Source organism: Scleropages formosus, chromosome 4, assembly GCF_900964775.1.
Source record: "Scleropages formosus chromosome 4, fSclFor1.1, whole genome shotgun sequence".
NCBI classification, from domain to species: Eukaryota; Metazoa; Chordata; class Actinopteri; order Osteoglossiformes; family Osteoglossidae; genus Scleropages; species Scleropages formosus.
Window position 1 is genome coordinate 28299520 of NC_041809.1, and position 24573 is coordinate 28324092.

General features: G+C 40.8%; 1 protein-coding gene across 13 annotated transcripts in view; it reads left to right on the plus strand.

Moving 5' to 3' along the window:
* LOC108934193 (protocadherin alpha-C2-like) overlaps window positions 1–24573 on the plus strand; it is a 163281-nt gene that overhangs the window by 52105 nt on the left and 86603 nt on the right. The window contains exon 1 of one of the 13 annotated variants that reach the window (XM_018751734.2): window positions 2074–4674. The exons of 11 other annotated variants lie outside the window; for them this stretch is intronic. In XM_018751734.2, the coding sequence (XP_018607250.2) occupies window positions 2305–4674 (2370 nt within the window). In that variant the 5' untranslated portion in view covers window positions 2074–2304. Of the gene's footprint in view, window positions 1–2073; window positions 4675–6523; window positions 9265–24573 lie in introns of those variants that run through there. One more of the 13 variants, XM_029251188.1, reaches the window with a different exon arrangement.

The window sequence follows — 24573 nt, forward strand, 5'->3', positions numbered from 1 at the left end:
GTCAGTGTGTGTGTGTGGAGATGTGTGTGAAACATTAACTGTGGAGGTTCTAGCAACTAAGCCTCCATTATCAGGATAAAAACAAGAAATATTTGCAGAGCTTGTACTGGCACTGGGAGCATTGTGTACTGGAAACATTCAGTCCTGGCACTGAAGCATGATGTACTGGGACTGGGAGTGTTGTGTAGTGGAACTGAGCATTGTATACTGGGAGTGTTGTGTACTGGGACAGGGAACATTTTGTAATGTGACTGGGAGTGTTGTGTACTGGGAACATTGTGCACTGCTCTCTACTGCTGTGCAGTCTTGTGCAGATAGGGCTATATTACTGCTCTCAGGAGCTCTGGCAGTAGCACTGATTGCTGACTCTAGATCTTTTCGGTATTAGAAATTGATGCATATTCCAAGGTAGATTTGGATTATAGAAACAGAGCTGAAGGTCGACAAAAATTTTTAATTACAAGAAATGGAAATAATAATTGTTAATTTTGCATCCAGTCAACTAAGTGGCAGAAATAGAGCTGGGCATGCTGTGCAATCCTATACCTTGCCATGCTAGGTTCCTGAAATCAATGCAACAGACTTTACTGAAGTAAAACACACAAAGTACTAAATAAAACCACATAAAATTTTAACTGAAGTAATCGAAACTACTTTAATAACTACTGCAGACAAATCAGTTGTCGAATGTGGACACAAAGTCTGGGGCGTTAACGGTTAGTTAAGGGAACCTTCTCTTCACACGACACGGTCCTACTGTATAACGGAGTTGCTTCAATTCACTTAAAGAAACGGTTCAAATTAAGTTTGTGTTCAACCGACCAAAAAAATTGTACAATTAGCTGAAGTAAAAACTCAGTTTTCCTGCTTTTTCTCTCTTAAATTTAGTTTGGTGGGCAGGACACAGGAAGTCCCCCCCATACACATGCAAACGCCACGCAGAGTTGGATTCGAATCTACGCGCAAACATCCAAGGCACAGTGAAAGTCCCTGCATTACAGTGCCACCTGTAACCGCTTATATCACATTTAGTTAGTTGTTTTCTGGAAAAAAAAGCATTTCTTTGAATAAGCGTGGGGGGCGTGGGGGAGCGGCGGGTTTGGCCGGTGCCAGCAGTGTGGTGGATCTGGGGTTAGAGCCCTGTTTGGGGTGGTCTGCGGCGGACTGGCATCCTGTCCTCTGTGTGTCTCTTGTGCCTTGTTGCCGGGTAGGCTCCGGCTCGCCGATCCCGCTCGGGACAAGCAGTTGTTGACATTGGTTGGTTGGTTGAGTAAACCTGGTATGGCATCAATGCGTCAGTCAAGCAAGTAGTAATAACTGAGTTTGTATAGTTTTTAAGTGGGGGGGCGCAGTGACACAGCAGACTTGGCCAGGTCCTGCTTTTTGGTGGGCCTGGGGTCTGAGCCCTGCTTGGGGTGCCCTGCGATGGACTGGCGTCCCTGCCTGGGTGCGTCGTCTCCCCGTCCAGCCCTGCGCCCTGCACTGCCGGGCTAGGCTCCGGCTCGCCGCGACCCCACTTGGGACAGTCAGCTTCAGACAGACAGTGTGTGTGTGGGTGTGTAGTTTTTAAGTTAAGCACGAAACTAGATAAAAAATGTCCGTGCACACATTTTCTTGGCTGAAACAAGGTATCGTGCATACTACAGAGGGTCAGCGTTTAAATGTATGTAGATGTCTTTTGGCTAAGATTCCTGTTGTCCGATTGTATCAACGTGTTATAAAAGAATTACCAGCGAGAGTCTTTCACATTCCCTCTCTTTAACTATCGTTGTGTTGCCCATATAACTACAATAATCTGTCTTGATTGTTTCTGTCAATCCATATATAACTTCAGGCATACTGCTTTTAATCCATTATTACAGTTCCGATTGGTTCAATTAGTTTGTGATCCAGCACACTATTTTAAATATGCCTTTCTTGAGAATTTGTAAGTAAGATACACTAAGTTTCTTAAACATATTACACATATTACTATTGTTGTTGTTTGAAAAAATCTAGATTAAGTATTTTGGTAAGTATGGTGCAACTCGTTTGCCTTCTGACATTGAAAATGTGAAACACGCGGTGTCAGTATTACACAAAGAAACGGCTCTGCGAATAACTCCATCCAGTGAGTGATGACGTTTATTTTTTCTAAGTCACGAAGAAACAGCAGGCAGTATGGACAACGTGCACTAGTATAAAGAATAGCTTCCATACACCGTATTTTTCGACAAAATAATGCCACATACCAAGTTTAAACCTCGGTATACTTTCGGTTCATGAAATATTTCCTTATTTTTGTTGGATTTCACGCAGTTAGCAATGGAACAACGTGGACGATGGAGATGTGAGTACTGGAAGCTTTTCTTGGCTGTGTCTGTGGCCATAAGCTTTGCTAACAGAGCCTCTGCACAGGTACGGTATTCCATTTTAGAGGAGGTAAAAGATGGAACCCCTGTGGGAAACGTTGCAAAAGACTTGGGACTTGATATCACCACTTTAGGAGAACGGCGTTTCCGGATTGTTGCTGGTTCCAAGGAATCTCATTTTGGGCTTTATCAGAACAATGGAACATTGTACGTGTGCAACAAAATGGATAGAGAAGAGATCTGTGACAACAACGCGGTGTGCTTAATAAATCTCAAACTCGTTGCTGAAAATCCACTGGAAATTCATCACGTGGGAGTAGAAATAATCGATGTTAATGACCATTACCCAAGCTTCCCAGAATCGGAAAAGCGAATGGAAATAGCAGAGTCCACCTTGCCGGGAGCCCGTTTTCAGCTGCAGGCAGCCAGTGATCCCGACAGTAGTACTAATTCCGTGCGCTTTTATAAATTAAGCCAAAACGACCACTTTGAACTAGAAATTAGAGACAGAGGAGAAGACGTAAAAATCCCATTTTTAGTACTCAAAAAACATTTGGACAGGGAAGAAAAGGATACACACAATTTACTCTTAACAGCAGTAGACGGAGGCAAGCCGCCGAGGACCGGTGAACTGAGCATCACGGTTGCAGTTTTGGATATAAACGATAACCGTCCGTACTTTGAGCAGGACATATATTCAGTAACATTACCAGAAAACACCGAAGCCGGTAGCGTTGTTGTAAAAGTGAAAGCTACAGATCCGGATGAGGGTACAAACGGCCACGTCGAATACTCATTTGGCAGCAACTTGAAACGCAAAGTCTATGATATGTTTCATCTGGATAATGTCACTGGTGAAATTCGTGTAAAAGGTCTGGTGGATTTTGAAGACACCGAGGTTTATCAGCTAGACATACAGGCTTCTGATAAAGGACAGCCCCCTATGACAGTAGACTGTAGTGTCATTATTAAAGTTCAGGACGTCAATGATAATAAACCTGAAATTGAGGTGACCTCGTTATTTACCTTTGTTCCTGAGGACTCGAAACCAGGGACTGTGATCGCTCTCATAAGCGTCACAGATCCTGACTCCGGCATGAACGGTAAGACTGTTTCTACTCTACTCAATAATCCACCGTTTGATCTAAAGTTGTCTTTCCAAGATAATCTGTACTCTTTAGTTACCAAAGGGATGTTGGACAGGGAGCTGGTTAATCATTATAACATTACAATAAAAGCTTCAGATAGTGGTCAACCTCCGCTGTCCACCTTTAAAACAGTGAGCGTTCAGATATCAGATGTGAATGATAATAGCCCAGAATTTCTTAAAAATCCTTACGAATTTTATATATTGGAAAATAATGACCCAGGGACGTCCGTCTTCTCAATTTCTGCGACTGACAAAGACTTAAATGAAAATGCCCTTATATCATATCATATAGGTGAAAGACAGAAGAACAAGGAAGTTTCTTTTCTAAATATAAATCCCGATAACGGTTGGATCTTTGCACTTAAAAGTTTTGATTACGAAAGAGAGAAAACCTTCCAATTCCAAGTCATAGCTAAAGACTCTGGGACCCCGCCACTGAGCAGCAGCGTCACAGTGAACGTGTTCATTCTGGACCAGAACGACAACGCTCCAGTCATCTTGTCCCCGGTCAACAGTAACGGGTCGACAGAATTTGTGGAGGAGATTCCCCGCAATGTGATCGCAGGACATTTGGTGACTAAAGTAAGAGCTTATGATCCTGACATAGGATACAATGGATGGTTATCATTCTCTTTGCTGCAAGTTACTGACCCCACTCTGTTTGGTTTGGAACGCTACACAGGACAGATCAGGACACTTCGGCCATTCATGGAATCGGACAAAGCTGAGCACAAACTGGTGATTCTGGTTAAAGACAATGGGAATGTTTCACTCTCAGCCACAGCAACTGTTATTATAAAGATCGTGGAGACTAAAGAGGCGTTTAAATCGACTGACTTTAATAAAAACGCCGTAAAACAGGAAGAAGAAAACAAAGTCACTTTTTATTTGATGATCTCTCTGGGGTCCGTGTCAGCACTTCTTGTCTTCAGTGTTATTGGCTTGATAGCCATGCAGTGTTCTAAACCTCAAGACGAATCTCCCAAGTACTCGCGGGATTCAAATTACGTCGATACGAGCGGCAACGGAACTCTGTGCCACAGCATCCAGTACAGGTCCGGAGAGAAACGGTACATGTTAGTAGGACCCAGAATGAGTATCGGTTCTACTATTATTCCGAACAGCACTGGAAATACACTGGTTGTTTTAGACAATAGAAAGTCTTCTACTGAGGTGAGTATATGAGTCAGACATTGATTTTTGCGTACTCGATTGTATTTAATGTCGGTTCGTGTGGTGGTTGAAGTGAGTAATGTGTTTTCCTTGGTTGCACAGGTTGTGCAGGTTATTTGTGAATTGTGTACAGTTTTATTTTAAGTTGTTCAATTCATGATTGTTTTGCAGGACTGGGGGGGTTCTTAGAAATCTTACTAGTACCCTACTACGGAGCTCAATGTTTGTTACATTTTTCTGAATGAGCAACATATTCACATTCCAGTAATAGTTTTTTTTCTAGTCCAGACACATGTTAGGAAAAAATAAACTTCGTGCCACAGCATCATGTAACTTCAAAGAGAATGAGGATGCAATTCAGATTAAATTTCAAAGTCAAAAACGGAAATGGAATCACAAAATTACATTTTTAGCCTTGATAGTAAAGTAATGATGGAGGGCTTAAAGAGAACTAAATTAAGTATTTATATTTCCATTAGAATTTTGGCTGTCAAGTATAACATGCTTCTTCACTGAAAAATGATAAGCAAAAGCCTTAACGGTTTTAGGTCTCAAAATCTTTCTCGACATAAACAGTTAATTTTTTTGCAAAGCAGGAAAGTGACGTAGAGAAAAGAAAAAGAAAGCAATCTGCCGTATTGCAATTCATTGCTTTGGCGTACCAGCATTTTCTTTTTAAACAGTAATTCACTAGAAAAGTATTTTATTTTGCTAATATTATATATTTAAATATATATACAACAATATTCATTATTCAACATCTCCAACCTGTCAGTAATTATTTTGCTGGGGAACACAAGTGGAAGTGGGAAACAATCAATTTACCTGGACGTTTGAACCAAATACATTTAGAATGCGACTAACCCATTTATACTGTCGGTGACTTTTTAAAAACCATTTTGACATGATAGTAATTATGTTATGAGTAAATGACAAGGATGGCATGGTGATGCAATGAGTAGTGCTACCATCTCAAATCACTTGAGTATAGGTTTGAATCCCACTTGGTCTGTGTGGAGTTTGTATGTTCTCACTGTGTTCACGTGGGTTTCATTTTGGTGCTAGGTTTTCTTCCCACTGTCCAAAGATATGTACTTCAGGTGGATTGGTGTTGCATAAGTGCCCTTAGTGTCTGTATGGGCGTGCATGTGTGCCAGTGTGGCTACCTTGTCATAGACTGGCATCCCGTCTAAGGTGTACTCCTCGTCAGCCTTGACCCTAGTGATTCCAAGATATGTCCACGACCTCCACTACCCTGGCCAGGACAAATGATTAATGACAAATGGATGTGGAACCAGTGCAAGTTTTGCAACTAATGCAAATAAAATGTTTTGAATATTATTAGGGGGGTACGGTGGTGCAGTGGGTTGGACTGGGTCCTGCTCTCCAGTGGGTCTGGGGTTCGAGTCCCGCTTGGGGTGCCTTGCGATGGACTGGCGTCCTGTCCTGGGTGTGTCCCCTCCGGCCTTGCGCCCTGTGTTGCCGGGTAGGCTCCGGTTCCCCGTGACCCCATATGGGACAAGTGGTTCAGAAAGTATGAGTGAGTGAGTGAGTGCATATTATTATCCGAACTTGCAAAGACAAATATTAGTAAGAGTTAACATGACTGAAATTTGTGCAGTGGTGACTTAAAGTAACCACAATCTCCATTTCCCTTCTGGATACAACAGTGTAAAGTTTGTGGAACCTCCAGTCATAGTGCCTTATCCAGTTGCTGTCCACAACAGTGCTGAAATATCAGAAGGAGGTACATCAGATGAAAACGCAGTTTGAAAAAAACGCTCCGGATTCAAATGAATTTTTTGAAATGAGACTGATTTATATTTACAATATATTAATACAGGTTTTAAAACGTTTATTTTAAATATTTAATTTCTTGTTTCCAAAGACGAACCAATAGTAATTGCAGCTCAGCTGCCACCAGCATTAGTGTTTCTGGACAATTCGTTTCAACTGTGCGGCGTATAGCAGAGTTTTAGTAGTGTAAGGTCGGAACGCGAGGTGTCACCGTTATACAAGGATAACGGTCCATAAACGTCGCAGAAACCAGAATTCCTCGCCCAACTCTAAAATGGACCGATATGGTCGTGGGACCACGCAGCCTTAAAGCACTTTGTGTCCGGTCGGGCAATAACACGGATATAAATTTCTTTTTTTCTTCTGGAATAAACTGATATTTCAGAGAAAGCTTTGAATGGAATGATAACAATGGAGAAAACAAGGCGGAGATCAGAGCTGGAACACCGATGGATGCTCGTTAATGTCATGGCGGTGCTGTGTTTATATAATGCGGCTCGGGCACAGATAAAGTACTCAATTCCTGAAGAAGTGAAAGAGGGATCTGTTGTGGGGAATATTGCCAAGGACCTGGGCATTGAAGTGGGAGCACTAGGAGGCAGACGGTTTCGTGTGGTTTCTGGGACGAAAGAGTCTCCTTTCCAGGTTAACGACAATGACGGCATACTGTACTTGAACCAAAAGATAGACCGCGAGGAGATATGCGACAGAGAAAATTCGTGCATCGTGAACCTGAAAACCGTGATGGAGAACCCACTCGAAGTGCATTATGTCGCAGTTGAGATTTTGGATATAAACGACCATTCTCCACGTTTTTCTAGCAGTGAAATGCATCTGGAAATCGCAGAATCTGCTTTACCGGGCGCTCGCTTTCAGCTACAAGCTGCTCGAGACCAAGATGTTGGAGTTAATTCTATTCAAGCATATAAACTCAGTCAAAACGTCCATTTCCGCTTGGAAGTTAAGGATCGGGGTACAGATAATAAAATCCCTTTTTTGATTTTGCAGAAACAGCTAGACAGAGAGACCTCAAAGAGACATAATCTCGTACTTACTGCCAGCGATGGGGGCAAACCTCCGAACTCAGGAACTATTAATATCGCTATAGAGGTACTTGATGTAAATGATAACATGCCAGTTTTTGCAAAAGATTTTTACGCGGCTACACTGCAAGAAAATGCTCCACTGGGCACTAGAGTGATACAGGTAAATGCCACAGATTTGGATGACGGGTCTAACGGAAAAGTATTTTATTCTTTCGGGAATAATATAAACGATAAAATAAGACAAATATTTAACTTAGATGAAAATACTGGAGAAATAACTGTAAAAGGTGAAATTGATTTCGAAGAGTATAATTTATATGAAATCGATATACAGGCATCTGATAAAGGGGCGACTCCGTTGACGGTAGACAGCAGTGTAATTGTAACAATCATTGACGTAAATGACAATGCCCCAGAAATTGACGTGACGTCATTTTCTAGCACTATCTCTGAAGATTCACGTACAGGCACAGTCATAGCTCTTATAAGTACGCGTGACATTGACGCTGACCTAAATGGAAAGGTTTTCTGCTCTTTGCCCGATGACGTTCCTTTCAAACTTGACACAACTCTGCAGGAAAATGTGTATTCGTTGGTAACTAAAGCACTCTTGGATCGAGAGGAACAGTCACAGTATGACGTTAGAATACTGGCCCATGATGGCGGAGAGCCATCGCTCTCTTCTCTAAAAAATATTATTGTTCACATATCAGACGTGAATGACAACAAACCAGAGTTCATTAGCATTCCTTACTCATTCTACGTTTATGAGAACAACGTCCCAGGTTCTATTATATTTTCTGTTAGTGCTCTTGATCGGGATCAAAACGAAAACGCTATAGTAAAGTATGGCATCAGAAAAGATGGCAGTTCCGAAAATCATCTTGCATCGTATCTAAATATTAACCCCGACGATGGCAATATTTACGCACTGAAAAGTTTTGACTTTGAGTCAGCGAAAACCTTCCAGTTCCAAGTGGTAGCAACAGACTCTGGGACCCCGTCACTAAGCAGCAGCGTAACAGTGAAGGTGTTCATTCTGGACAAGAACGACAACGCTCCAGTCATCTTGTCTTCGGTCAACACTAACGGTTCGACAGAATTTGTGGAGGAGATTCCGCGCAATGTGATCTCAGGACATTTGGTGACTAAAGTAAGAGCTTATGACCCTGACATAGGATACAACGGCTGGTTATCGTTCTCTTTGCTGCAAGTTACTGACCCCACTCTGTTTGGTTTGGAGCGCTACACAGGACAGATCAGGACACTTCGGCCATTCATGGAATCAGACAAAGCTGAGCACAAACTGGTCGTACTGGTTAAAGACAATGGGAATGTTTCACTCTCAGCGACAGCAACTGTGATCGTCAGAGTAGTGGAGACCAGCAAAGAGGCGTTTGTAGCATCAGATGTTAAAAGCGCAGTAAAAAACGAAGAGGAGAACAACGTCACTTTTTATCTGATAATTTCTTTGGGGTCTGTTTCAGCGCTTTTTGTCATCTCTATTATCGGTTTGATAGTGATGCAGTGTTCTAAACCTCGAGACGAATCTCCCAAGTTCTCACGGGATTCCAATTACGTGGATACGAGCGGGAACGGAACGCTTTGCCACAGCATCCAGTACAGGTCCGGAGAGAAACGGTACATGTTAGTGGGACCCAGAATGAGTATTGGTTCCACTGTTGATCCATACAGCAATGCGAACACTCTAGTGGTACCAGACCAAAGAAGGACAATTACAGGAGAGGTAAGAAATTACAAAGTATTTTTGTAACGTATTGAAATATGTACCATATAATTATATAAAAAATCTTGATCCTGATGTTATACGTGACATTATTATGGTAATTTTCTGAGCAAGACATTTCAGAAGAGGTGATGCGAGGAAGTAGCCCTACTCAGAAATGCTTTCCGAAATGTTAAGAACATAACATGTTGAATGTTTAATCTTGTAAGACTGTAAAACTCTGTCCAAAAGACTCTGTCCGGCTCTATTGTCCAAAAGCGGATCTCGACAAATTAGTACCTTTTGGTGATTAAGACAGTCATTATACCATCAAAATAATAATAAAAACAGTTGTCATTCATATCGTCAGCTTCTGTAGAGCTGGCTATTTTGTAGTTAATATGCCACTTTTTGCTGTTCTGTAATGCAGCTTGTAGACAGTGTCCTACTGAGATACTTTATGTCAGTGTTTCCTTAATTCTGGCAGTTAGTTGTATGATCGCCGATCAATTTGTATGATTGATGAGTCAGAGGTATTTAAGACCACATATTTGGCTTAGAAAAACCTTAAGATGTCTCACAACACTGTACTGGGCATTTTGATAATTTGGCTGATAGATGTCTATGATACAAAGAAAAAGTTTACAATATCTCTACTGATGTCTTTTACTTTGCAAAACATTCAGACTTTATGCCATTGGAGGTGCTGTGTAGCAGTAGCAGGTAGTGTAGTGGTTATATTTCCTGCCTTGCACTCAAATGACCAATCTTTGAATCCCCCCTCCTGCTGTAGTACTGTTCTAAGGAACTACCCTTAGCTTGCTCCAGTAAAAGCGGTATAACTGGATAAAAAAATAAGTGGCTTAACATTACTTCTTTGGAGGACTATCAGCTAAATATGTAAATGCAACAAATGTTTAATCCCTACGCTGTTGTACCCTTGAGCAAAGAACTTACCCTGAATTGCTCCAGTAAAAATTACCCTGGTGTATAAATGGTTGAATAATTTAAAATCCTTTTGCAGAAAAGCATCACCTAAATGAATGAACAGTACTAGTATCTGCTTTTTCAGTTGTGGTAATAGATTTACATTGGTCAGTCGTTATAATTTCCTTAGATTTTCAATGTGATACGAAATATTGTAGTTCCTCTTTGTTTCCTGGCCTCTGTACATGAGTTATTGAATTTGTGTTCTTTAATTTTTGTTAATGTTCCTATGAGTGTTTTTCCTTGTTTATTTAATGGCAAATCACTGATCTGAACTAATAACCAAAGATAGGAGTTGACAGGAATCACCTGTGTGGGATTCATTACATTCATGTACGGTTGTACTGTCTGTTGCATATGTCAGAATGGGACAAAGGAAATGAAAATAGAATGATGTGGATCAGGCAAAAATTGCATTGAACTGAATAATCAGCCTGTTTTATGAAAATTGGTGTATTTTTAGAAGCTCTTGTAGCATTTTTTTGCTGTATGGGATACAGTTATATGAGGAGTGTAGTTATTTTCACTGTTCTGATTTTGGACAAGTCAGATTGAATTATGTGTTGTACTGATATGCCTGCAATGATTTTCCTTGAAAAACATAAATTAGATAATGTATAACTGAAAAAGGTATATCTAGTCTTCTACCTGCTTTGTTGATTCAAAGGGATTTGAACTGGGGAACTTATTCAGTGGGGGGGTGCAGTAGTGTGGCAGGTTTGGCCAGGGCCTGCCTTCCAGTGGGTCAGGGGTTCGAGTCCTGCCTGGGGTTTCCTGTGACTGGCATCCTGTCCTGGGTGTGCCCCCTCTCCCTCCAGGCCTGCGCCCTGTGCTGCTGAGTTAGGCTCTGGCTTGCTGCAACTCCGCACGGGACAAGAAGCTTCAGACAGTGTGTTTGTCTGTGTGAGTGAGACTTATTCAGTCAGCATTTATGGAAAATAACTTGGGTGCATCAAAAGCCAGGACACACTTACCCTTCGCTTAAGGGGGTTAATTTGTTCCTTGAAATCACCCTGTTAGGTGAATCCCTCTTATGAGAGGGTCAAATTCACATTATTTCTTTTGAAAAATTGGTTCCTATAGGAAAATGTGTCCCCTAAAATTATTAGAAAAACAAACCAAAGTTTTTTAAGCATGACAATTTTTTTAAAACACATATTTTGTACTATATGTAACAAAATGATTTCTAACTTGGCTTCTAAGATTATACTTTCATTCATTAATTTACATATCAGGAACTGCTTGTCCATTGCAGGATCTTGGTGGTCCGCAGTCTACGTTACAAAAACATGATATGAGACAGTACAAGGCACACTGGATGGAGACATTTTGATAATTGGGCTCACATGCATTACAAAGAAATGAAGTTTTCAATATCAGTGTCATTGTCACTCTGAAAAGCATTCAGACATGATGCTGTTAGAGGTCCTGTGAACGTTAATAATAAATGTTTGACTCTAGATGACGTTCATGTGATCATGAGATTAAGGCTTTATTTGCCCTAGTATTAGGTGTTCGTGTTAGGTGTCTGTGCATGAGGGCACGTGCTCATCAACATTTTTTAAACCTTTCTTAGTAGGGTGGGTGGATGTACCCAACCCCAAGAATGAAACCAAAAAGTGTGTTCCTGTCAGAGAGAGCCTGCTTTACAGACCCTAACCGTGTCCAGTCCTGCAATTCTGTTCATCAGCAGTCACCATTTTTGTAAATAGCACAAATAAAACCAAAAATTTTACATGCAGCTTGATTCAGTCCTCAGCCCTGCTCCCAGAGAGAGCATAATGATTTAAGTAATGGCGTTAGTTAGTAGTTACGGGGGGGCGTGGTGGTGCAGTGGGTTGGACCACAGTCCTGCTCTCCGGTGGGTCTGGGGTTCGAGTCCCACTTGGGGTGCCTTGCGACGGACTGGCGTCCCGTTCTGGGTGTGTCCCCTCCCCCTCCGGCCTTACGCCCTGTGTTACCGGGTAGGCTCCGGTTCCCCGTGACCCCGTATGGGACAAGCGGTTCTGAAAGTGTGTGTGTGTGTAGTAGTTACGGATTTCAAATTTGTTTAATTAATGACTCTATATACTTTACACAGTAAACATTGCCCAGTTGTAAGTTGCTCACAATCAGTTGCTTTGGAGAAATGCATCTGCTACTGTAAATGAATTAATGATGATAATAATGAATTATTTTCAGATGTAATAATAGATGGAGAATAGTTGGGAATGGATGAGATAGTTGATATTATCAGACATTGTTTGCACTAAGCATAATTAAGTTTCTGTATAGTGTGAGCTGGTGGATGGTGCAGCCCTGGTAGGGGGGCAGGGTTTCTCTGTCACTTACAAATATTAATTTGTCTGAGGCTTTTCTGGGGGGTGCGGTGGGGCAGCAGGCTTGGTTGGATTCAGCTGTGTGGCAGGTCTGGGTTTGAAGTCCTACCTGGAGTGCCTGGCGGTGGACTGGCGTCCTGTCCAAGGTGTGTCCCCTCCCCCTCCAGCTTTGTGCCCTGTGTTGCTGGGTTAGGCTCCAGTTCGCCATAACCCCACTCCGGGTAAGTGGTTTCAGACATTTTTTGTGTGTGATGCTTTTCTGCAATGTGACAGAAGTAAAATTTAGGGAGCAGGAGGGCTCCATGGAACTTGTCGGCATTTGTTTTGTGTAGGTAATTTTTCTGTTCCTTTTGCTTGGTTGCTTTCGGACCTGTGTCAGTTTGTCTATTTTATTCTCCTTTGAAGGGAGCCTTGTCCCTATCTTGGTTTAGTTTTGTTCAAGAAAAGAACCAGTTTTGTTAGTGAAAACTTTCTGCCACATTCTTCTTTCCCACCCATGTGGCTGCAAGTGTTGAATGACTTTGTGCTTTCTAATTTTATAAAATGTGTCCATGGATGTTTATTCCATGTTTAATTGGTTGCAATTGTTATGAATGACTGTAGAGAACCTATAACCAGAGAGTTTTGTTATGCTGTCTGGAATCACTTTATGGGGTTTACAGTAAATTTGTGTGGTTCAAGTCAGTTTATTTTTTACAAACGTATTTCAATGTAAATAAGTATAGGAAATGATTGTTAGAAAAACACCTTGACTAGAAAGAAGTTTTTACAGAGACCAAGGTGCTGCATGACTTCCATGTGATGATGCTGAAATAGGACCTGCATTACAGCTCTATCTTGCTCTTTCTCTGCCATGATGTTGTGAGAACAGGTTGAGCTGTTCAATGTGTTCCATCCAGGGACCTACACAGCTAAATTTAGCACTGACTGTTGCTCTAGTGAGTCAGTCTGCTCATATGCAGCAGAAATGCCTCACATTTGTCTGTTTTATGTTTAATATTTTTTACTGGCTTTCAGTTATGTATGGTACCAATATTTAATATAATATGCATGCATTTTATTTGAAAGTGGGGTTCAGCTCATCCAAGTCTTTGATCAAGTTCTAACATAGGTTTCTGGTTTTAGCAGAGGACATGTTACATTCTTAATCTGCTCCTGTGCATATTTGTTTTTGTCAAAATAGGTAGATGTTTTAAAACAACTTCTTTTGAACAAGAAAATTGCTGAATGATACCTAGGAATACTCTCTTTTGTTAGCTGCTTGTCCTGGTCAGGATGGTAGTGCACTGGAGACTATTCTGAAATCACTGGCTATGAGATGCCAGGCCATTGCTTTGTCAAACAATCTGTAAATCTTGACCAACCTTCGAACATTTACATAATTAGTGTAGAGAATTTTCTTAAAACCGCAAACTGAAATGAACCCAAAAGCAAAGTAGGTGCTGGTGGAAAGAGACTTGAAGGCTCAGAAATTAAAAGCCTGCAATGTATGGAGACAGCTGTCAAAGATTTCATTGCAGCTGTCCATTTGCTAAAAGTTCCTTCAGTTGGGCAACAAATGATTTCTGCTGCGGTGATGCAAGGTCACAGGACTTGTCCATGCTTTTCCCTATTTCTCAGCATGGTCTTCTGCTGCCAGGCCTCTTGTGACAGTGGCTGCTAAAAAAAGAAAATATACTTCTGCTTCCTTTCTTGTTGCAGGTGCATGTATGGTTCTTTCTACACTGTACATGCAGAAAATCAAACATGTGCCCACCCATGTTCACAAATGTAAGTTTTTATATACATGTTTTTTAGCCACTCGACGAAGAAATGCAGGGAAACATTTACATTTATTTACTTAGCAGATGCTTTTCTCCAACACCACTTTCAATGAACTCAATGTAGTGTTATCAGTCCTCACACCTTATTCACCAAGGTGACATACACTGCTAGATGCACAACTTACAATGGATCCATACATCAGTGAAACCACACTCTCTCTGTCACACACACAATATGGGAGAACCTGAACAGCATGTCTTTTGATGGTGGGAGGAAACCGGAGCACCCTGAGGAAATCCATGCAGACACAGGGAGAACATGCAAACTCCACACACTCTGAGTGGGTATCAAGCCCATGTCCTCTCACACCACCCAGGCACTGTGAGACAGCAGCGCTACTCGCTGTGCCACCCAGACTTGTTTAAAAGTAGTTTTGATGACAGAATCTGCTATATATGTACATTAGGGGATACTGATTATTAGCTTTCGCCTTTTCTATGTTTTCTATCCACTCCACAGACTTTTGTATGGGTTTCAATAATAATGACACTCCTGTCTGTGATTCTGTACCAGAGCAGTTGGGAAACAAGTAAAATGACAGGGAGTCTGACTCTGAATGCAGAAATGCCACTTGAGTCCTTCTTTTAAATAATGTATTCTAAGCCATGGTTGTGGAAGTAGGTCACCCAGCTCCCCACCCACCCACTGTAGTGCAGCGGAAACAGGATGAGCTGTGGCATGTGCCTTCAGCAGATCCCGCCATGGTCTTTTTATATTTCATACATGCAGTTGTGTCATTTTGTCCACCGATAGGGAGAGTGCTCAAGCTAGTGATGCCTGTGGGTCAGAGGGAAAGAGGGTAGGCGAAATCCATATCTACGCTCATGTCTGGATCAGTTATACAATACACCAGCTCTCTGCTCCACTCTTGCAAGACTTGAAAATCGCTATAGATGAAGTGTGGACTGAATATGTGGGTGAAAGTTTCCTTGTGAAGAGCCAGATGGTGGGACTGAGCAGTTGAAAAATAAACAAACCTCATTATTGGAGTGCTGAGCATGGTCCTGGACTGCGCTGCCTCTGCTACGTATATTACCAGCTACAAGTTATGTACATGTCTTTTGAAAAATAACATTTCTCTGAAATACAAACCTATTTGTATTATTTTGCCATATTAAAATGCTTGGGATGTACTACCATAAATAATTTGTCTGCCAATAACCAGTACTAGGGATTTGTGTTAACAAAGCTTATATTTTATACGGAGATATTCTCTTTCTAGAGTCACATAAACCAATCACAGATGTGTTTATTAAGGGAATGGCTTAGTGAAGTTCAACCTGAGTTGTGGTATCCAAATGCTGAAGTTATGTTTTTGCACATTCAGGTTTCATGATAAAGCCATCAACATGCTATGTTTTAGTCTATTATGTTTATGATGTTGCTGAGTAGGTGAGAGCCTTCATGATAACAGGATTGCAGTTTAAAATATTCTGTCTGCATTGTGTTCAGGAGTCAAATACTAAGGTTAGTATTCGTAATTTCTCAATCTTGTGTTTGTAATCAAGAAATGTTGTGTTTGCCCTTGTCATTTTCAGTGTCCAGTGAATCATTCTTATGCTGGCATCTGTGTAGCAAAGTATTTTAATGGGGCAAGTTACAGAAATGATTTCTGTTTTACTCTGGCTTTGCGCTGTGTTTATCACTATGAAAGAAGAATAATCTGAAGGATGGAAAATTTAGCATATTTCTCTGTGATTTATTGTGGTAAATACAGAAAAATTAAGAAGATTGTGTCCAGAACTGACACCTGTCATATGACAATGTGTAGCCTACATACCACATTGAATTGTGATTAGCCAAAGGTATTGAAATCAGTAATAGTAGTAATTTAATCTGAAAGATATCAATCCAGTGTGACTAACCAAGCTAATGATCAGCCAAGAAAGTTGCTGAAAATAAAAATCTGAATGCTGCAGTAGCCTAATGAGCAATACTACTTACGAATACAATCAAATTGACTATGGCACTGATGGAAATTCACCATACCAAAACCACCATAAGTTCTTTTAATTAGATATTGGAGTCTAAGTACTTGTTGGAAGAGAAGGCACTTTATATTCCAAAATACTTTTTCGGGACAAATTCTGAAGAAAAATAAAAAAACCTATGTTTTGTTACAATTTTTCCTCGATCGATTTGACACATTACTCCAAAGTCCAGTCACTGCTCTCAAAACAATTAACAGCCATCTGAACATTTCATTCATTGTCCTAAATAGATAGACAAGAAATTACAATCTCATACTACTTTCAAATGACATGCATACTTTTCCCAAAACACTGTGCACAAAATTCTGCAATGTGTGCACAACAGTTCATACAGCCAACCAGAACTGTAATATATCAGGAAAAAAGCAATTGCATGTCTTTCGTTGGTTTAACACAAATCACAAACATTTATATACCATTTTGCTAAACACAACAAACAAAACTCTGTCATTTGTTCAATGCTCAGTTACACATGGTATGTTCTCAATGAGCCCCAAATTGATATCTGCTGATTTAGTAATACACACAACACAGGAAATGCAAATTTCTTAACTGATTACACAATTATCACAATCCCTATAATTATAAAAGGGGAAAAGAAAAAAGTCAAAGAATAAGAACAAGAATTAGAAGGGGGAAAGGAAGACATGTAAGAGTGAGAGGTGGTGGAGAGGGTAGAGGAAGATGAAGAGTGGAAGAGGAAGAAAGCGATGAGGGAAGAAGAGGTGAGGATGTAGGAAAAGGAGAGGGGGAGGAGTAGAGGGAGAAGAGATGGGTAGAGTGGAGGGCAATGGTGTAGTAGAAAGAGCAAGAGAAGAAAATGTAACAAGACATGAGCAGAGAGGAAAGGGATAGCGTTGTGGAAGAGGAGGCAGGAGAGGAAGAAGGATTGGGTTCAGACAGGTTTCAAATGAAATGAGGGCCACCCTAATTGACCATGTCATAAATCATGGTCTCTCCTTCAGAGAAGCTGGGCAGAGAGTTCAGCCCAACATAAACAGATCCACAGTGGCTTCAATTATCCGCACATTTCAGAGTGAAAACCGGTAAGTAACCATACCATTGTACTGCTATCGTTAGACTCTAGTTCTCTATTTCTATACTATAAATGTTCGTACTCATCCAAACATTTGTCAGAATGGAAGTTTGACAACATTCAGGTGGATGAACAAGACTCTTTTCAGTTGAACAAGAGCATGCCATTGTTGACATGGTTGTCTACAAAGACACCATCCGTCTCAAAGAAATCAAGCAAAGAATAATACAGAACAACCAAGTATTCCAGAATATTCAGCAATGCAGTCTTGCCACAACTGATTGTGTTGTAAGAAGAAATGCCATCCGGATGAAGCAGGTATACAAAGTTCCCTTTGAGAGGAACTCTATCAAAGTGAAGGAGTTACGATTCCAGTTTGTTCAAGTACATGTAAGCTACATAATTACTGCACTTTTATCGTAAGTACAAAGATATTGTTTTCCTGGATGTTATGTGTCTGTATTATGTGTATATACTATTCCACTCTAAGTGGAAAAATTCAAGCATCTCTGGGCATAGTGCTGTGTCAAAGTGGGAACCCAGACTGTTCTGCAACAGTTACAGTATAAACTTTGCAATCAATGCCATTACTTTAAAAAACACTAACTTATTGTACTGTGTGTTCTTACTCTACAGAATTTTAGAGTTGGATAGCAGTGCTACTCATTTCGAGTACCTGTATATGTACCTGTATGGCTTCAATCTTAAAAAAAAAAAAAAGAGGAGGGAGGAATGTGATTGACTATGGCACGATGGCCAATGTCCCTGGACAGCAGGGAGGCAACATCACCATGTCTGCCGCAATTTCAACTACTGGTGTTATGGCACACAATACTGTCTTGGGGCCATACAATATTGAAAGGATGCAAAATTTTTTAAACTCGCTCAATGAAATCACCTTCCCGCAGGTTGACCAGAAGCAAATGGAGTGAAATTTTGTAGTTGTTTGGGACAATGTGCCATTCCACCATTCGGCGCTGGTGCGGGAGTGGTTTGAGCATTACCCACATTTCAGGATGATGTTCCTTCCACTATATTCTCCTTTCCTGAATCCAGTTGAGGAGTTCTTCTCCTGTTGGGGATGGAAAGTATATGATCGCAACCCTTACAGTCTTCTTCAAGCAATAGAAGAGGCCTGCGGAGATGTTGAGGCAGTAGCTTCTGTTATACAACAGAACTCCTCAGTAGAGAACTTTACAATAAACGTGTATTTGCATTCATGTATTTGTGTGTGTACATCAAACTATGTAATACAATCAATAGACCACACAACTGACGTTTGATGTTAGTATTTAATTTTAGTAAATGCATTAGTAGAAGAAAAGGCAGTACTTCTTTATGCAGTGGAATTGAACTGTTTGCTCAAGTAAGAGTGTGTTTAGTTGGCTGTGTTAATTGTTTTGAGAGCAATTACATTAATTTGGAGAAATGTGTTAAAATGACTGAGAGAAACTTATTGCAAAGTTTATACTGTAACTGTTGCAAAACAGTCTGGGTTCCCACTTTAACATAGCACTACACCCAGAGACGCCTGAACTTTTCCACTTAGAGCGGAACAGTATATAGACACATAACATCCAGGAAAACAATATCTTTGTACTTACGATAAAAGTGCAGTAATTGTGTGGCTTACACGTACTTGAACAAACTGGAATCGTAACTCCTTCACTCTGATAGAGTTCCTCTCAAAGGAAACTTTGTATACCTGCTATAGATTATAGACAATTGTAACAAATTGTAACAAAACATAGGTTTTTTATTTTTCTTCAGAATTTGAAAGTAGTATGAGATAGATTGTAATTTCTTGTCTATTTAGGACAATGAATGAAGTGTTCAGATGGCTGTGTTAATTGTTTTGAGAGCAATGACCAGAGTTTGGAGTAATGTGTCAAATTGATTGAGAAAAACTGTAATTGAGATCTGTTGCAATTTCAGTTACTTAGCCTTAAACAAGCTAATGTACCCACATTTTAAAGATCTGGAATCATGTAGTGTTTTGAATAGTTTTTTTTTTTTTTTTTACAGCAACTCAATTAAAATCATGTTAAAAATGTGAAATAACTGTAATGTCCAGACAATGTCTGTCAGTGCCATTACATTTGTTCAAGTGCTTGTCATAGTTACAGATGAGGATTATGTGTGATTCTTCCATGAGGCCTCCTCAAGATGTTAAGATGGGTATCATAGTGGTTAGACCTGCTATCTTTGGACCCAAAGATTGCATGCTTCAATCCCACCTCTAGTGGTAGTACCCTTGAGCAAGATACTTAGTCTAAATTGCTCAGCTGAAATTCCCCAGCTGTATAAATGGGTAAATAATTAAAGGCAGCTTAACTCTGTAAATTGCTTTGGAGAAAAGTGTCAGATAAAATTAATGAAAAGATTAGTTGATTTTTTGTTCTTCTTACCTCAATAATGTCACTGTTTTCTTCCCTCTTCTTCTTGGGGGGCATGGTGGTGCAGTGGGTTTGACCTGTGCCTTCTTGCTGGTGGGTCTGGTGTTCAAGTCCTGCTTGGGGTCCCTTGTGAGGGACTGGTATCTTGTCTTGGGTGTTTTCCCTCCCCCTCTGGTCTTGTTGCCAGGTTAGGCTCCGGTTCGCTGTGACCCTGCTTAGGACAAGCAGTTTCAGTTAACGTGTGTTTTCTCCTCCTTTAACATGACAAGTTTTCATTATCGTAACAGGCTCTTCTTGAAAATCTGGAGGGAGTTAAAAACGTTAGTCATTTTGAAGGACATTAAGGAGTCTAAGATGATGTTAGCATTGTGAGCAAAAATACCGTGGGCTTCTTATTACTGTAACAAAACAATTTTCTCATCTGGTTTGGTTTAAAGGTCATAAGACTGACTTACATCCCTACTACCAGCTGTCTACCTACAAGCAAGTCAGACTGAAGCATTTCCCTGTTCTATTACAGGAATTCCAATTTAATGGGGTCTTCATCAAAGTCCCCAGTTACTCCCTATAGAGCTGGTTATTGTAGTTCACAAACATCTTAATGTCAGTTATCTTTGCCAAACATACCATAATGTGTTTGTGATACTTCACAAGAACATATGAAAAGGGGTGATTATTTCACAGAACAAGCTTAGCCTGATGAGGCTCTTAGGTTTGGCCACAAAAATCCTCTAAATGGAGGTGGTTATTACAGTTCAAAACAAAACCGTAATATTGTTTATTCCAAGTCAGTCTCAGTTCTCCCTTAAATCACTATCCGCCCCCCCCATTTTGCACATACACATAAGCATTGACACACAACATCCTCTGAATCCATTCCTGACTGCTATAACATACCAAAATGGAGGTAGAGAAACAAACCCTCACAGTGCACGTGCTGTGCTCAGCTAGTCTGAAAAGCACAGCCGTGTTTCTTCTCTCACATGATTTTTATTTGCAATGACCTTGCTGTGTTTTAATAAAGCTAAAATAACCAGGAAACACATTTATTAAAATGAAAGCTTATATTCAGAATTGGGAAAAGTATTTTTCCATTCTGGCGAAATTGTCAGTCTTTGTTCACAGGGAGGGAAGATAGGGGTTCTCCGGCGTGCTGTGATAGTAATTCCCTCCGTGTGCTCGTGCTTGCATGTCTGAGCAGAGGAGCAAGCACAGAGAGAGACGGGGGGAGGGGGATGAAAAGGCACTGCAGTGTCAGAATAGCATAATAGCCAGAGTCATGTGGGGGACCTGGATTTTGATTGTCACAATGTGAATGAGTTTGTGTGAGGCAAACTGCAAAGCTTTCCTCGGGACTCCTTTATAACTTCTGTCGAAATTAATTTCTGGGTTGAAGCATTCATGTGGTTGTAAAGTGCATTCTCCTTTAATGTGTTTATCTGCCCAGAGGTTATTGCCATGGAAATAGAAAGAGTACAGCACTTGCTCTCATTTATAAGGCACATGTTCATGTGAGGCCAGTATGGTGGCACAGTGGGTAGTGCTAGTGCCTCCTACCTTCGGGACTGTGGGTTTAAATCCAGATCAGTTTGTGCACAGTTTGCACGTGTTCTCCGCATTCGTGTGGGTTTTCACCTGATACTGTGCTTTCCTCTCATAGTTCTAAGGCGTATTTCCAGTAAATCGGAGAATGTAAACTGCCCGTTATGTGTGATTTTGTGTGACTGCGCTGAAACAGGCTTGCTTTGTTTTCATGGTGTTTTGTGCCTCATACCCTATGCCTCTGGGATGGGCCCTTGGCCACTGAGACCCTGTGTTGTACAAGCTGTTATTCATAATGGATGAATGTATGCTCAAGAAGGTGATTAAAAGATTTAATAGAGAATAGATAATACATAAGAGATATTGTTCTTAATAGCAGATCAGTCTGATGCAGAGTCTGTCACTCTACGCAGTCCTTTTGACTGTTGATAAGTAAACAATATATTTTGACCAGTCTGCTTTATTTTATGTTTCTGTGCTCGGTGTGGCATAGGCCTCACGGAGTAGGGACATGGCAGCCACATAAACCAATGAATTATTGGCAGGTATCCCAGAGGGTTCAGCCACCCTGGTGTGCAAGAGCCTTCATACTGTATGTCTTCTCTGTGTGGTGCGGTCACGCTGAATGCACAGAAACCGGATTTGTACAGCCTGTCAGCATAGGACATTCATTGTAAGGGATGGGTGCCCCTTTGTCTAGGTGTAGATACCTTGTCCTCTCTTATTTGTAAATGGCCAACATTCTCAAAGTATGTGTGATCTGAAGGAACCGGGTGTGAGAAAATGTGTGTACTTACAGGTTTAATTATTTTAAGGCCTGTGAAAACCAAGATGAATTTAACAAAAATCAACACTATTATTATCATATAAATAAAAAGCGGAAATGGCCTGTTAGCACAAATATTAAGAGAACAGAACATGAAGGAAAAAAAACCTCTGTTGGATGATTGGAAAGGATCTAATGCATCACAGAAAGAACAATTTTAAACCAAAAATCTCAAATAGCATAAAACATTGTGCGAATAAAGCCCCTGTGGTTTGTTTCACCTTAATAAACCTTTCACTAGATGTGGCTATCTGCCCCTGAGGTATGGCAGTATGTTTCAGTTATTCAAATCTTTATTGAGAGCTTTACACTGATAGAAATCCCTTGGCTTTTGCTTAAATGACTGCTCAGAACATTAATGTTGTACTCTGTGCTTGTTGGTGTGTTCATGCACATGAACTGCTTAAAGGCCGGGATATAAACATTCCTGTCACACGATGTTGCTGTCCCATTCAGGTTTATACAGTTTTTTGGTGATTTCAGTTGCTTTTACTTCAGTTATTTGACAAACTTAATTAAAAGGTTATCCAATGGTCACACCTAAAATGCTTTGGGTGTACATAGTGCAAAATTAAATCATGCCCATATGTAAATGTGACTGGCCCAGTATGACCACTTATAGACCCTTCTAGAAACACAACCATAGTCACCACATGGGCAACAACATGACAACATTGTGTGTGGGTGCAAACACAATCTTAGGCCATGTTACTACTGATTCAATTGTTCAGTGTTTCAGGTAAAAAAAGTTTAATTGCTGCTTTAATTATCCTGTACATTTACATTTATTCATTTAGCAGATGCTTTTCTCCAAAGTGATGTACATCTCATAGGAAATACAATGTGTACGTTACATTAGCAGAAATAGAGACTTAGATGCAGACACATGATTCTTAAGTACAGTTATTTTCTTTCCACCATATGAATCAATGTACATCACATGAGTAGCTGCATAAGACTTCATCTGAAAAGTTCCATTTGCAGTACTGTTACACTTGCCTTTATTTGGTTATTACTGCAGTTTGCCAAACTACCTCTTTGGCCTACTAGGTACTGTTTCTTTGCTGCCAAACAGAAGAAAGCCCTTTGGACTGGCTTTATAGTGCATCATGGCAAGGGAGGGCCCCATCCTTCTTGGGGAGTATACTAGTAAGGCAGGGGTGTTCAAATGTGTTTTTGGATATATGTGTCAAATGAATGTGTACATGTATTGTGTTTTTAATTGTATATTTTTTGTTACTCAGTGTTTTGTAGAAGTGGGGTGTGGTGGTGCAGTGGGTTGGACAGGGTCCTGCTCTCTGGTGGGTCTGGGGTTCAGGTCCCACTTGGGGTGCCTTGTGACAGACTGGCGTCCCGTCCTGGGTGTGTCCCCTCCCCATCCAGCCTTTTGCCCTGTGTTGCCGGGTTAGGCTCTGGTTCCCCGTGACCCCGTATGGAACAAGCGGTTCAGATGGTGTGTGTGTGTGTGTGTGTGTGTGTGTGTGTAAGCCATGATATGTAATGTCGTTTTAAATATGGTACGGTCCAACAAGGGTCGAATGGCATATAAGGTGGCCCTGAGTACAATGGAGAGAGGATAGGGAGATGAGGCCTTCATGGTGAAGGCAAGTACAATGTGTTATGGTATCTGTTTGAACTTGTAAAAACTGCCTCCACTTTGCACAGGAACATTAAAATCTTTCTCTGGCACTACACTTCTGTGTGTGCAGCTTTGCCATCTAAAAAATCAGTATATCCAATACTCTGTCTTTTCTGCAACACTACCTTCACTGAGGAATATGGTGTGACAATAAAGTACTCATCATAAGAGCCATAGAAACAAGCTTAGAAACAGTTCATGCTGCTGCAGTTTTGTTTTTTGTTTTAACTTGATAAGACTGAAGCTGTTTCAGCAGCCTGTGGTAACTATGCTGGCATTCATTTCAGTACAGCTGAGTCTTACAATGCATGATGGTAGAAGTTTGGTCTCCTCTGTTAAGTATTCCTCTGTATTTGGTGCATTAAATAGTGCCATTGATGTAATTACCATTCCGTTTCCTACTGTAGATTCAGGTACCTGGTTGAAGCAGTGAAAAATGTGATCGTGTCATGCATTCAGGCAGAACAGAGAGCTCTTGGTGGCCAGTGTGAAGATACACATTGTTAAAAAGCATAAACTGAATCGATGAATATAGCACCAGCGGGACCAGATGGGTCTGAGGCTCAGTGAGATGAGGAAGGGATCATGTGAACCAATAAAAATGACAAGCACTGGAGAGGCTATTTCTGATGTGAACGTGGGAGGGAGCAGATGTGAGAGAAGGGGGGGGTTGAGTGAGAGGAGGGAACAGCTCATCTCAGATTGTCCCCCTCCTGTTTGCATGTAGCCCAGTATCATGTAAGATGGTACCTCCCTACTGAGCATGTGCTG